This window comes from Anas acuta, chromosome 3, assembly GCF_963932015.1.
Source record: "Anas acuta chromosome 3, bAnaAcu1.1, whole genome shotgun sequence".
In the NCBI taxonomy this organism is placed as follows: Eukaryota; Metazoa; Chordata; class Aves; order Anseriformes; family Anatidae; genus Anas; species Anas acuta.
The window spans coordinates 34,921,278-34,935,770 of NC_088981.1; the positions used below are offsets into that span (position 1 = coordinate 34,921,278).

The window sequence follows — 14,493 nt, forward strand, 5'->3', positions numbered from 1 at the left end:
CACCTTCCTTATTTTTCCAGCTAATAAAGTATACATTAAATGTACACTTTATTAACTAAATGAACTGAAAGACAGTGTGGTCAGGTGTGAAGAGCCCTGAATAGGTGTGAATGAACCCTGTTCTGAATGGGTACTAGCCCAAAGCTTATCCCACTCCACACGCACCTTAACAGTCACCAGGAAGGAGAAAGTAGCTCAATCATTGTGTCCTCTTTTCTGGCAAGGACATCTGTCCTGAGAATATCAACAGGAGACCCCAAATCCTCTCTTAGCTTAGTGTGACTGCTAATTGTGGCAGGGGGATTGGAACTATATGATCTGTAAGGTCCCTTGCAACCCAAACCATTCTGTGATTTTATGATTAGATAACACTTGTATTATAAGAGCTTACTTGGTCCAGGGCTGGTGAACAGCAAAATTGGAGGAGGAGTCTGTGCTTTTGCATATTTCCAATTAGTGTGGATGATGCTCTCTCAGACATCTGGGTATAGCTTGTGCATGAGTCAAAAAAGAACTCAGATAAACAGGAGAGATCACATAACAGGAAACAATTTGACTTCAAAGACTCAGGGCCTTAAAAGTAAAATAAAATCTTAAATTACTTTAGCAGGCAGGCAGAAACCACACACCCTTTGGGGTTTGCACCAGAACCTGGCAAAATTTGCAGATGGGAATACATGTCTTGGGTTTGTCATACATTAGTGTCCTTCCTGAGCTTTTCCTTCATGATGATGACACTTCTTTCACGTGACCATAACCATTGTGTTAAAGAGATGGTCAATCCTGAACGAAAAATTACTGTAGAATCATGGATATTGCTTGAGATATGGTCTGCTAGACTTAGAATGTGGCCTTTCATCAGAGGCTTGCTGTGATGATTTTTCAGGCTATTTTTTCACACTAATGTTTAAAAAACAAAACAAAACCCAGCGACACCAAAATGGCATTGGATGTGCTTAGCTAAAAGGTTTTGCTATCTCATTAAAATACATCCTTTTCTTTCAGGAGAGGATCCATGGCACAATCTGGAATGAGATTGATGATTTAAAGGCATTCAAGGTGCTGGATCTAGAAGATTTTGAAAAGATGTTCTCAGCATATCAGAGACACCAGGTAGGGGTGAACTCTTCCATACCTTGTCTTCCTTGAATTTCTGGAGGAGAAAGGAACACTTATTACAGTGATTTGGATTCCTGCCCACCTGCAGTCAGGCTGCATTATTTGCTGTTCTGTCACTGTTTAAAAAATGACAACATCAAAAGAAGATGGGAGGATACAGTGGGCAGAGTATAACCTTCTGTTATCTTAATACTAATAGACAGCTCTGAGACAACAATCCCCAACAGGTAATGCTCAGTTTGACCTCAGCAGCCACTGGCTTCCAACAGCTCCTGAGCTTTACATTCATGCTTACTAGCCATCTTTTTATTTCTCTCATATCTTTCTACTTCTCTATTTCCCAAGGAAAAAGTCTGTAGTTGCCCAAGTACTGAAGCAAGGTGACAGCATTAGCTGTCTTTTGCTTTGTATCTTTGTTTCTTAAACAGCCAACTGATCCAACTGGCTAGGTGACAGAAACTGTCTGAATGAGAGATTATAATACAAACAGCATGCTTTAAAAGTAGCCATTTATTAGAATGTCTTTTTTCCCTCCTCTTTTTCTTGGAAAGCAAGTCACCTTCAATCCATCTATCTCCATTGAATGAAATTTAGCAGGAGAGGGATTGTACTTGCATTCCCTGAACTCCCCCAGCTTTCATTTGTTTTTGGAATGTGCTTGGAGAAATTCAATCTTTGCTACTCTGTGGAATCAGATCATTGCTTTGGAATTTTAGGAAAAGACACAGACATAATTACCATAAACAGCCTTTATGATTAAGCTCTACAGTGATGATGGTAACTTCATTGTAATTATTCAGTACCTTAGAATTAACATGCAAAACCCTTGTCTTTGGACTTTTCCATCTGTTCCTTTCTTTATCTCTCTCATTTTTTCCCTGTCTAATTCAATGAACATAATAAATAACTAATGAACAATTCTTCTGATTTACTATCTTACAGCCATCCAGATAAGCATCCTAATGTGAACGTTGTACAATGAGATTTAATTTCTTATGCTCCTGCAAATAGCTGCTGCTGTTTCTGTGGGTTCCTCTCTTTCTCAGCCTGTGAATCCCATTCATTGAAATAAGAACTTGGTTCACAGAGGGAAAGAAAGGCACAGAAAATTGCACTGGGATTAGACCCTGTTGCCTACAGCTTAGTTATGGCAGTGAGCTCCTAGGAGTCACACAAGTAGCCTGACTACCATCTGTGCACAAGAGCAACCATGAAGGTGCCATTCCACTGTAGCGGTTTTGTGTCAACACATGCCATTTCAGCTGCAAACATTGCAGTTTCCTCACTAGAAACAACTTCCAAAAGCTTTGCCTCCTTTGGTCTCCAAAATCCAAAGCCAAAGGCATCCTGGTCTGCAGACTCTCAGAAGCAAAACATTAATGGATGTGTAACCAACCACTGCAAAGTAGCCTGGCCTATTCAGCCATAAGTAAAGCTGACCTTAAACAGACATTAAACCTAAATCTTCCCACTGGAATGGAGCCATCATCAGTGACCTCCATGAGTCTCAGAAGAGTCCTCTTCAATCCTTATTAAGCACACTTTATGACAGTGACTCCAGACGCTGGAGTGTCACTTGTGTAAGCTCATCATATTTTTGTGTAGTTAAGTGTATTGCTACCCTTCCATCTTTCATTCTGATTTTTCACTGCTAATTTTTTCCTTAAATATTCCATTGTTATTACTTTAATTTATACTTCCTATTTCATCCATACTTACTCCAAAGTGAACTGGATTCCAAACAACAAATCCTCATTATTTATTTATTTTTTTTTTAATTTTAAGCCCAGGCAACCAAAATTGCTTTTGAATCAAATTCTTATGAGAACTTTTCCAGTTGATTCACACATAGTCTTCTCTCCTCTTTTCTTTCTTTAAATATACCACTCTGGCCAAGTATGTGTTTACCCTGGGTTTGTGACTTTTAAGCTTCATCCAAATGTCTATAAAGAAAAATGTCAATGCAAAACTCTGCTCTTTTACATCTGAAATGTTGAACGAATTCAAATAAAGACATTTCTTTCTTTGCTGCTATTAACATGATCTTCATATTTTTTCAGTTTCATTTATATTAAACAGCTTCTTTTCTTTCTTCGTCATTTTTTTTTAATGTCAAAGGATCTTTTCTCCTCTCTCAAGCCCAGTGTGCCATTTTGGGTGCCTATCAGGGAAAGCAAAATTGTCCAGCATACAGAATACTGGACCAAGAGTTCTTAAAACTTGTCTTTTGACTTTGCTCCAATCTGACTGTGTAATATTGACCTTTTGATTCAGTATATTTGATGTTTTCCTGGAGTACGAAATAAGTTATGAAACAGTTGGTGTTTGTTACCCAGTGGTGCTGTAAGATTTTTTTAGTGGTTACAGAGTGCTTTTGGCTATAAGTTGTTGGCTATAAGTTGTTAAAGGGTATAATATGCTATTGAAACAAGTTGTTACTGTTAACGGCAAACTGTGCCTCTGCATCAGGAGAGGAGAACTGACCCTTGATTTTTAACCTTGGCAGTTCTTTCAGTAAGGCTCTGGACTAGATTTGTAAAGGTATTTAAGCATTATCGTAGTTAATGTTTCGAGACCTGAGAGATTTATGGTTTGGAGACCAAATTTATTCTTTTCTGAAAAGACCAAGAACTCTTATTTCCCTAACACCTGCTGATTTAAAATATGCAAAGAAATGCTGAAATACCTTTAAACCATCTGGCCCAGTATTACTTGCTAAGCATTTTATTCTCTTAGAAAACAGTGTGTGTCTAAATTCAGCTGCCTTGTTAAACTTGGTATCCTTCTCTGTGACTGATTCTTGGCATGTTTCCTTCTTTGTTATTTGCGGCTGCTGCCTGCATAGGACCTGCTAACTAACCCCTCCTCCTGTAAGCAGGTGAGTATCATTGTCTGCCTTCTGATCCTCTCTTAGTGCTTGGGAAGATGAAGCACTGCACCGTGCTGTTACAGGATCATGCCTCGTCTCATGACAGTTTTTCATATGTCCTTGCACCTCTGTTTTCTGGGTGAGGAAAGTATAAATAAAATAGAAATTAAAAAAAATAAAAATCCTTTGGTTGTATCAGCTCTGCAGTAGGAAGACATAGTTCCTTTCTTTCAGTTAGCTATAACCTCACTGTGCTTTCTGCCCATGTCTCTGTAGTTCTCTTTTTGATGATCCTGGGCAAAAAGACCAAGGACAGAGGAGATGTGAATGTGAACTCTTCCTTCACTATGATAATAATTTTTCCAGTGGAGAACAAAGGGGTTGTAAGGCAGCCTTCATTCCCACTGTTCCCATCTTTGGTGCATCTGCTTTGGACACGACTGAAGTCTTCAGATGTGTTCACCAGCCACAGGCTTCCTGATAAAGAAAATCTTTCTTTCTGTAGAACAAGGATGCACTTCAGTTGGACAAAAGAATTTGTGCCAACTGAGAGGAGCAGAAGGGTTAGACTAGAGGGAAACCTACCACATTTAGGATTACTGAAAGCCTCAGAGAGTTCAGTGCAAGATGGAAATAGTGTTTAGATGATGCAGAGATATCAGACTGCCAGTGTGTCTTCAAACTGGCTACCTCTCACTTTATTCATCATCTTAAGCAAAATTTGTGGGAGAACTTTTGGGAAGAGCAACACTCTCATAAGGGATTTTTCAGATGTCATCCCTCATGTCTTTATAAGAAAGCAGTCCTCGCTGTGAGTGCTCAGGGAACTGTATCTAGAAAGTTTCTTCTGCCACTGGAGGAGGCTGATATGATCTGGGTCATGAACCTGGGTTATCATCATGGCAATGTGCACCATGAAGCAAGTCAGTGTGATAGAAATGGTTCCAAAAGTATTGACAATTACTGAAACCTAGCATACTGCTGTGGTACCAGACCACATGTTCTGCAGTTCACCAAACTCAAATTGTATTTGAAACAGTACAGCAGTATGAGAAATGTATCCCATATGTCTAGTCATATCAGTAGTGAATTTTTTAGCTGATCTTTGAATTTGCAATTAAAATCTCAAATCTGAAATGCTCTTTGAAGCATATAACACAATATTAGTCCACATGGAAAGTTGGTAAAGCAAGATGGAATAAAATGTAGGGATGTTGTCTATTAGCTTGACAGCAGCTCCAACTGTTCTTACTTTGCGTGCTTGACTTATCTCACAAAAGCTGGTCACTACTGCCCCCTTGCTCCTCTTTTTCTGTCTAAGAAAATGCAGATAGTCCATATGTAATCTGTTTTCCTTCAGCTAAACTTGAAATCTGGCTTCAGTAAAACCTGAGGCTTCATCTGCTTTTGCTTACACATAACTCCAAGTGTCTATAAATATCCCTCTCCTCAATATGAGTTCAAGAGAATATATTTTTAGATGAGACCAGCCCAATCCTTGGTCACAAGGAGTGGGCCTTGTCTGAATAGTTCAGGTATTCATCTCTGTTGAACCTTCAGGGCTGGGGAATTGAAACGAGATGGAGACTGTTACACCAATCCCTGTTATATGGCTTTAGGGGAAACCATCTGAACACACACACAGTGCGTAGACAAGCCCTGAAATTTTATTTAATTTTTTTTTCCTTGGGATGGGTGCTGAATAATGGTAACCAGCTGTGCTTGTCTGCAAACACTAGCCAGTGAGGGGCAGTGAAGCTTTTAAACCAGGAGCAAAGTACAGACCTACCAATACCTTTCTTACCTCTCACTGTTCAACAGCTGCCTATTGCCCTATTCACCTGACATCTCTGCATATCAGATAATACATCCTTAGGGTGCACTGCTCTTTGCTTTTGTTAGTTTTCCTCAAAAATAACAAACTTGTCAAATGCTCAACTTTTCCTTTCTTAGAAACACTATTTGATGTATCCCATAGAGATGCATTTTTTTCTTCTGCCAAGCTAGACACATTGGGTACCTCCAGCAGACCTATAGTGTGTGTGTCTTCAGGTGGTGCACTGTACCTGCTTATCAATGCTGCTTAATATTGGTGGTGGCTCACTGCAACACGTTTGTGTGCAGTTGTATGTTGTATGAATCCTTTGTATATCCAGTAGCAACACAAGCTGAGTGTAGCTGGTTGTAGCATGAACTCAATGACAAGTAACAGTATGAATCTCTTTATGGCTTACATTTACATCTTAAATATTTGCATAAAAAACAATCTTGAAGTGGGTTAATCAGGAGAGTAATAAACCGTTCAAAAACATCATATTAGGAGTTAGTAACTAAATCAGACACTAAGAGAAGGAAGGCCTGAACTGCAGAACTTTCAGTCCTGGGAATTAATGCTGGGAATTCCATGATTGCCATGGTCTTACATCTTTCCACGGGTGTCTGCTGCTGATCTCACTCAGATACGGGAAGGTGGGGTAGATGGACCTCTTGGTCTGACCCAGCATGCTTGCTGTTATGTCCTAAGAAAGAAGAGAGATTGTTAGCTTGTTGGATGCATTCAAAGCTGGATTATACTCATTAGTTTCAAAATCTCAAGCAATGACAATATGGGTATCATGAAAATGCATTTTTGAAGAGGTTCCAGCAGCTGCTAGCTGGGAAGATAAAAATGGTCCTGTTTCCAATTTCCTCTTCTCTGTTGGTTACAAGGGAGCTATTATCGAGGATTACCACTTTTTATCATTACCTCTACTCCGTTTAAGGAATGGTGTTAAAAGACACTCAAAGTAACTACAGAAAGCCAGTCTCTGGAAATGAAACAAAAGCCCTGAGTCTGGTACATAGGCAGAACAAGGAGACAGAGATTTCTGGATGGTCAGACTGGGTCTGCAGTTAGTTTTTATGTTCTATGTCAAACATTCTGGACTGGGATTTTCCAGGGTTTTCCCAAGTGATGAGTTTTGCAATGGGGATATACAGAAAACTTTGGGAAAAGGTAGTTTCTTCATGATTAATGGTATTAATTCATTTTAAAAGAGAGGCTAGTTCACATGTTGACCTTTTGGTAAAATACGTTTGTAAGATAAATGCCATCTTGTCCTACTGTTTGCATCTCCCGCATAATATGGATTGGACTGGCCCAGTGGCAGCCTTAAGAGACGGTGTGAGCTTTATTCCTCATAGGGCTGCAGCCTTTCAAAAGTGCTGTGTAAACTCTGCAGGAAACATCCACAGAAGGATATGCTGTGACACCAGTGGGCTTTACCATCATGTGCCCAGTTTTCATGTCACCCTAATTTTACACCAGAACATCATAATAATACAAGTGATGAGTATAATAATACAAGTAGATGAGTCCAATAGGTTGGAATCAGGTCCAGTATTTTCAGTCAAAGATGATCTTACAGGTTGTAATGAGTTACTTCTGTTTGTCTAGTAATACAGGCTCTGCTTACATGTCTTCTGGCCTTCCTGTCTCCTTTTCTCACCATGTGGGTGGATTTTCTCAAGTTGGGATGTTGTGTTTTGTGTTTGTTGTGTTTTTTTTTTTCATCACACTCAGCTAAATCTATCGGTGTTGGGTGAGTAGATAAGGAAAAAAACATGATACTGACTGTTTTCCCCCCTTTTGAATTATATGCAGAAAGAGATGGGTTCAACAGAAGACCTTTACCTCTCCACACGGAAGGTGAAAGAGCTCTCTGTGATTGATGGCCGGAGGGCCCAGAATTGTGTCATTCTCCTTTCCAAGTAAGTGTGCTGAGCCTTAGCTCACAGCATGTGCTGTGGTCAATGTAGAGGCAAGAGGGAATGAAGTTTAACAAATGGACATGTTCTTTTCTCACCTAGACCTGCTGTCTAATACCTGTTGCACTTCAGACAAACCTCTCTTGCAGTGTGATAAAAGCACATGCCTTTGGTGAAGTGTTAGCTCTCTTACTACACACACACATATTCACATACACATTTTGTGCATTGAACAGATAAACATAGACACCAGGATTTATCTGAATACTCATCACTAGAAAACTGTCAGTACTTATAGGCAGATGAAGGCAGCTGCTTGGCAGTGCTTCTACTTCACTCTATGTGATGTGTCCCCCACGCTTTTAGTATGCCATTTGGCTCTGCTTGTTCTACGTGTTGTTTTCTAAATGTTAATGTGAGCATCTCCCTGGAATACAGCAGTGTTGAGAGTGGTGTTCATCTTTGTTATTTTTGGCACTTCAAGGGAAAGATGATAAATGTAAAAAGAGATATTCAAGAATTAGGTCTTGTATTTGCAAGGTAGGCTTTGGAAACCATGATCTGTCTTTGCATGCTCCTGCAATGACTCTAATGTCTTAAAATGTTGTGACATCAGAGCTCTCTAGGGTTTTCATGATTTTCTACCAGCAAGAGTACTGGGCTGGATGTCACTGAGCAGCAAATTTGTGCAGGCACTGATCCACCCAAGAAGGTTGTTTTTTCTGCCAGAGAAAGGATAGCAAGGCTGGAGACAGGTGCTAGGAAACCTGTGACAGTACTGCACAAGTTAACAGTTTAATTGATCAGCAGAAAATACAGTTTCATGTGATTGCTTGTCTGCTCTAGCAAAGTAACAGTTAAAAGCAAAGTTGCAGCCAGACCACCAGGATTGGAATATGTTCTTTCCACTGCTTAGTGAAAACCATGGAGTCTCTCTCATTATGCTACTTATGTGGCATTAGCCTGCATGTCAGCAGGACCCCTGCCATCCAAACTAGCAAGGAAAGAAGGCTTACATTTCTCTCCCTGCAGTATTTGCCAACACATGTCTTTGCTGGTGTTGGCAGCTGTCTGCAGACTCAGGCAGAGGGATGCTGAAGGTATAGGGGCAACAGGATTTTCATGCTGTTTGACAGACCTGTGAAAGTGTGCCTGGGTTCAGATTAAGTCATGTAAGCACATGAAACATTTCCTAGAGTGGTAACGTAGTGTGTGCAGGTGGCTGGGCTGAGGAGGATCCAGGGAGGTGACTCGCCATGACTCGCTATGACACGAGATGTTTATTTTTAAATATTTGCTATCCCCAGAACAGAAGTGGTATGGATGGCATCAGCATGTTTGTCACCAATCACCTCTTCCGCCATATAAATCTGGCCTAATCCTCTCTAAACAGTGAGAGAGAGACAAAGGACAGTCCCTGTGCTTTGTCTTTCCCCCTGTTGCCTCCAGAAAAGTGGCCTTGCAGCATTAGACTTGCTCTTCAGGGTACACAGCATGTGGCCACTCCAGGTGTGCCATGACACCCGTCTGCCTCAAGTTGCTAGTTCGGACTCAAGAGCTGAAAAGCTGTGTTTTGTGTCCACCACCTTCTCCACTAAGAAATATACTGGTCTTATTGTTAGCAGGCCTAACATGGATGACGGAGATTTTGAGGCTGATCTCACTGCCCCTAAGGATCCTGCCAGTTTGCATCATACCCTGTTAGCTTTGCTGTGCTATGCTATGGGAATGGCCCATCAGCAGGGCTATCACTGGCTTAGATCATTTAATGTTTGTAATGGGTAGTGTTACACCCAGGATATCTGAAAGATCTTACAGCTTGGCACAGGATTGCTACTTCTTCCCAAACCTCCCTTTCAAAGCAACTAGAAGAGCAAAAAATTATTGGAAACTAAAATTGCACCTCTGTCTATATTCATGCCTCTAACTACTGTTTCTGCTTATATGGATCTATTGTTAAAGATAGCAATTGGGAGGATTGGCTGTAGACAATAATTGACAGGATTATACGACTCCTTTGACCCCTTGCAGCTTTTTTTTTTTTTTTTTTTTCATTACTCCACTTCTTCCTCCTCCATTAGGTTAAACCCTGAGAGACGCTTCCAGCCAAACCATCCCTGGCTGCTGCCATGTCCTTGCTTCTCCCGCAGCGCACCTTACACATGCACTTGTGGGTGTGCACACACACACAGTGAGAAGAGATTTAAAAATGGTGACAAACAAAGAGAGTTTGTGCAACCCTGAGCTGGAGCTCCAGCATTCAGGTTGCCATAGCATCTGCCAACAGCTGTTTCCAATTTACTCTAACTGTGCATTTATCCCTGTAGTTTATTCCCCCTTTGTTTACACTAAACTGTCGTGTCCTTTAAAGTAAAATAGCTGCATGGGTTGGGTTTTCTTTCCCTCCACTACTCAAATGTTTTTGTTTTACTAACACTGTGTTAGAAGGGGTCAGGCAGAGCTCATATTTCATATGGTCCAACAAGCCAAAACTTAGCTAGAGTGAGAAATATATGTCTCTTGCTTTTCTTTCACAGAGAGACTGGAGCATGGTAGGCTGAAATGAGATGAAAATTCAATTGTTAGCTAATTTTTGCTGACAGTTAACACTGCAATTTGTAAGATCTCCTCCTTGTTCTCATCTCTATTTTATAGAAAGCTTTATTTCAGCTATTTGATAACAACATTCAGTTTTCCTTCAATGGAAGGATGTACTTGTGCATGTTCAGTGGGGTCGGATGGACCCAGAACCAAGCTTTGTCCCATAGGCCAACTGTAAAGGTTTGAACAGGCACAAGATCAGTTGATCTCACATTATTTCCAGTAGGCTATAATTCAACCAAGACATGGAACCATCTGTCTGTGGTGAGTCCAGGCGCCCACCGTCTTCGAGTTTGGCTTTCTTAATGGTGTTTCCAACATACGGTTATTTCTGTCACACTGGAAATCTGCTATCCCTCATGAGTTTCCTGATGTCTTCAGTTTCCACCAGGCTGGAGATTTACTGTCAGACTTGTGTGGTCTGGAAGAGCCATCCCAGATCCCTGTGCTTCCCTGCTTTCACCTCACAGCTGGAAATTTCTCTGACCTCTCTCACCAGTATGGCTTCTCTCCCTCTATTACTTAAGCAACAGAGAGTATTTTCACCGCTCTAGTGTTATTGTTGTAGCACATCTTTAAATGTTCTCTGCAGAACACGCCTATAGCATGCGTCTAAGAGAAATGCTCTGGTTCTGTGAGACACATTGCTCACGTTGAACATGGAGGTTGAATGTATATTTATGGAACATTTTTGCACAAGTTATTTTGCTTGAATTCCAGAAAAATCATTATGTCAAAGCTGTTCTGAGACGTGTTTGTTATTCCTGTGGCCCAGCTAGTTAGCAGAAACCTCCTCAAGAGGCTGGAAACAGTAGGAATGCTAGGAAAATGTCATAAATATAGTAGCAGGAGAAAGCTACACAATCTAACTACATAAAAATAGTTTTAAATGTGAATATCATAGTCATTAGATACTGTGAACCAGGCTTAGAAGGCAGCTTTACTAAATGTTTGTGGCTTTCGTGACTGTTGATTCAAACATCTAGCAGTAAGGGAGAAGGGACCGGTGCATCATTTCCAACCAGAACACTAAAGAGACTGAGTATTTTTCTCACAGAGCTCTGCCTTCTCACAAGTTCTAAACCCTTTCAGCTCAGACGTTAACAGTACATGCTATTCAGTCAATGCCAATCTCCCTGTGCTCTTTCTGCTGTGCCCCCAACCCCTGCGTGCCTTTCTGCTATGTGGCCATATCTTGTTCACCCTTATATCAAGGCAGATCCCAAGCATTATGGTAGTTTGGGGTATAGATCATGTCCTGATGCAGAAACAGGTCATTGAACTTAGCAGTTCAGTTCCTTGATGTGCTGCCTTGAAAAACACTAGGCAATAAACACCACTTCTTGGTTTCCTGGAGGATTTTTTTTAAGTAAATGTCCACAATAAATGACTTTAACGGCTATCCAGGGTATGATAAACCCCAGGGTTAAACTGAACACATCAGCCAATGCTGTCCTGTCTTAGACCATGACCAGGAACCAGTACGTAGGGGTGTCACAAAGGATGAACCACTGTCTCATCAATACACCACTGTAATTTGGAGATTGTCGAGTTTGTCCCTGCTTTGCTCTGCTTGGCTTGGAAAGATGGCCATCTCAGATCCTTCACAGCAGGAAACTGAGAGTGTTTGGATGGAAAGTATCTTTGCCACTCATGAGCTTTCTCTGAAGGAGTAAAAGAAAGGCCTGTTTCTTTCTTTATGCACTTAGCAAAATACTTTCACAATGAAGTGCTGAAAAAAAAAAAAAGAAAAAAAAAAAAAAGAGGCTTCAGTATCTTCTGGGTGAATTTGCAGTTAGACTAGCCTGACAGCCTGACATTCCTGAATGCTTCTTCTGAACGTAGAGACAGTATTCCCAGAAGGTAGCTATTTAACATCAGCGTGCAGCTTGGCAGTCATACAGGACCTTAGGAGAGCTCAGGAGTTAGAGAAGGTTCGTGTCCCAAAGTTTGGGAGCGAATTAACTAGGAGCCTGTGTGAAATGAGTTGTGGAGATGGAGAAGTCTGCAGTCAGCAAAAGCTAAGATTTGGATGAGCCGTACAAACCGGCTTTAGGATACAGCTAAGTATGTGCATGTGTGTGGGGTCATGCTCATGCATGAGGAAGGGGCAAGGGCTATTTCACTGCCGCCCTCTCTACAAGCAGCAGCGTCACAACTACTACTGCTAGGATCTTTGAAAGCACTGTGGTTCAGTTCAGTTAGAAGAGGAAATGGTCTCAGTAAATGACAAGCAGTCCCTTTCTCCAAAGAAAAAGGAAGAGTGGGAATGCAATCCATGTGGTATGGGATATTAATGTAGCTGCAACAAGATTCAGGGCTCTCTGGTAGCAGGCAGCCACGCTTCTTTCTCAAAAGCTAAGCAAGATCCAAGGAACAAACCCATGATGTGACTCACATTTTCTTCTGTGGGGGGAGACGGTTAATGAGCGACAAATATTCTGTTTTGATCCATGGGAGGGAGGAATGAAGGGGGGAGGTTACTGTGACTTAAATCAATGGGTATATTTAAGAAGGAAAAATGAGCGAGTGCTGGATGTCTGTAAGGGAAGTTGATGTAAAACTGCAACATGTCTCCCAGGCATGTTCAGAGTCAGGCTGCCGGCTTTCTCTGAGAGGACGAAACAATAAACCACTTGATGTCTGCAAGTGAAGCTGGTGTTAAATCAGCCGAGGTGTCCTGGGGAGATTAGTGATGAATTACTCTGCAGAGTCAATAGAGATTATTTATGAAGCCGGAGGGGATAGAGGGAGGCAGGCTAAGTACCATATCAGAAGTTATTTGGTACTTGTTGAGTTTTAACATTGCTTGAAGATGACTCAAGCAGTTGGACTTCCATACGCTGCCACCAGATGTATGGGTAAGGGGAGAAGGAGGGAGCATTCTCTGTAAAGATCCTTTTTGTTGCTCATCTGACCAGCATCAGGTCAGTGTTAAACAAAACCACTGTCAATGAATGAATGTGTTGCAACTGAGGAAAGGGCCACAGTGGTTTATTCTGGTCACGTTTGCTTCCTGAGTTAGATCCCTGATTTGGTTAAGAAGTGTGACACAGAGAGAATACAGCTTGGATTGTACACTGTTCTGAATTGAGTCATCTCCAGCAGCTGGAGGAAGAGAGCCTGGATCTGCAAACCTTGTAAGAAAGTCATTGCAGGCTTTCCAATAGATCCTGGAATTACTGAAATGTAATTTCTATAGTGTAAATTTCTGGGCTATAGCTCCACTTTAACTTGATGTCTGTCCCACATGAGTTTTAGGCTCTGAGGGATGCCTCTATTCAGTTCTAAATGGAAAGATTTTACGCATCTGCTTTAGGTTCCTCTTTAATCAGTTCACCTGTTTCTGTTTAAAGCAGCACATGTGTTTCACATTACCACTGGCCATCTTTAAGATCTACTGCATGGCTGGGCACGAATTTTGAAAATAGATGAAGAATCACTTGAGTAACAACTCTTTGGTCAGTATTCCAGCCAGTTTTTACTGAGAAGATCCCTGTTTTGTGCTATTGATGCTTGCAGCTCTTGAAACGCATCCTGCTTCCAACAAGGAACAAGCCTGCTTCGGAAAAGTAAACTTGCTTTGCCATAAATTTTTCTGTACTTGTAATTGGATTGGTAATAATTGAGGATGCACACCTGCAGGCACTGTGACCCCATTACAGGCCTGTAAGTGACTAAGTTAAACTGTTTTCAGCAGGGGGCTGGCAAGCTTTCTGATTCTCTCTACTGTGGGCTAAACCATCCAAGCCAGATGTTTTCCTGCTGATGGCAGGGCACAGCATCATTCAAGAAATCAAAGTGTTTGTATAACTGTCTGTCCTTGGGGCTCTCAATAATTTTTGAACAGATGATGTTTTAAAGTGTATTTAGTGGTGATGAATGGCGGCAGACAGAGAAGCTTGGAGTCTGAAGTCCTCAGGCTCCTGGACAGAATAGCGAGATCAGCAGTAATGTAAGCTATACCTTCTGTGGTGTTAATGTGCCTCAAACCTTTCTAGCTGGTCTTGTTTATTGCACTCCCAAACACACAGAGGAACTTGCTCGATGTAAGGGGTGATCAGTGTAATAATTGCTTGAGTTATTTGCGTAAAAAAAAACCATGAAACTCACCCTTTCCCCCCGCCCCTTTTTTTTTTTAAACTTCAGTGAAAGTA

At 41.2% G+C, this 14,493-nt stretch overlaps 1 protein-coding gene across 7 annotated transcripts in view; it reads left to right on the plus strand.

Annotated features, from left to right (window-relative positions):
• Positions 1-14,493, plus strand: part of DAAM2 (dishevelled associated activator of morphogenesis 2) — a 197,074-nt gene that overhangs the window by 153,500 nt on the left and 29,081 nt on the right. For 6 of the 7 annotated variants that reach the window (XM_068676592.1, XM_068676598.1, XM_068676594.1 and 3 more), the window contains 3 exons: positions 1,006-1,113; positions 3,965-3,997; positions 7,632-7,738. In XM_068676592.1, coding sequence (XP_068532693.1) covers positions 1,006-1,113; positions 3,965-3,997; positions 7,632-7,738 — 248 coding nt within the window. The remainder of the gene's footprint in view (positions 1-1,005; positions 1,114-3,964; positions 3,998-7,631; positions 7,739-14,493) is intronic. The other variant, XM_068676596.1, reaches the window with a different exon arrangement.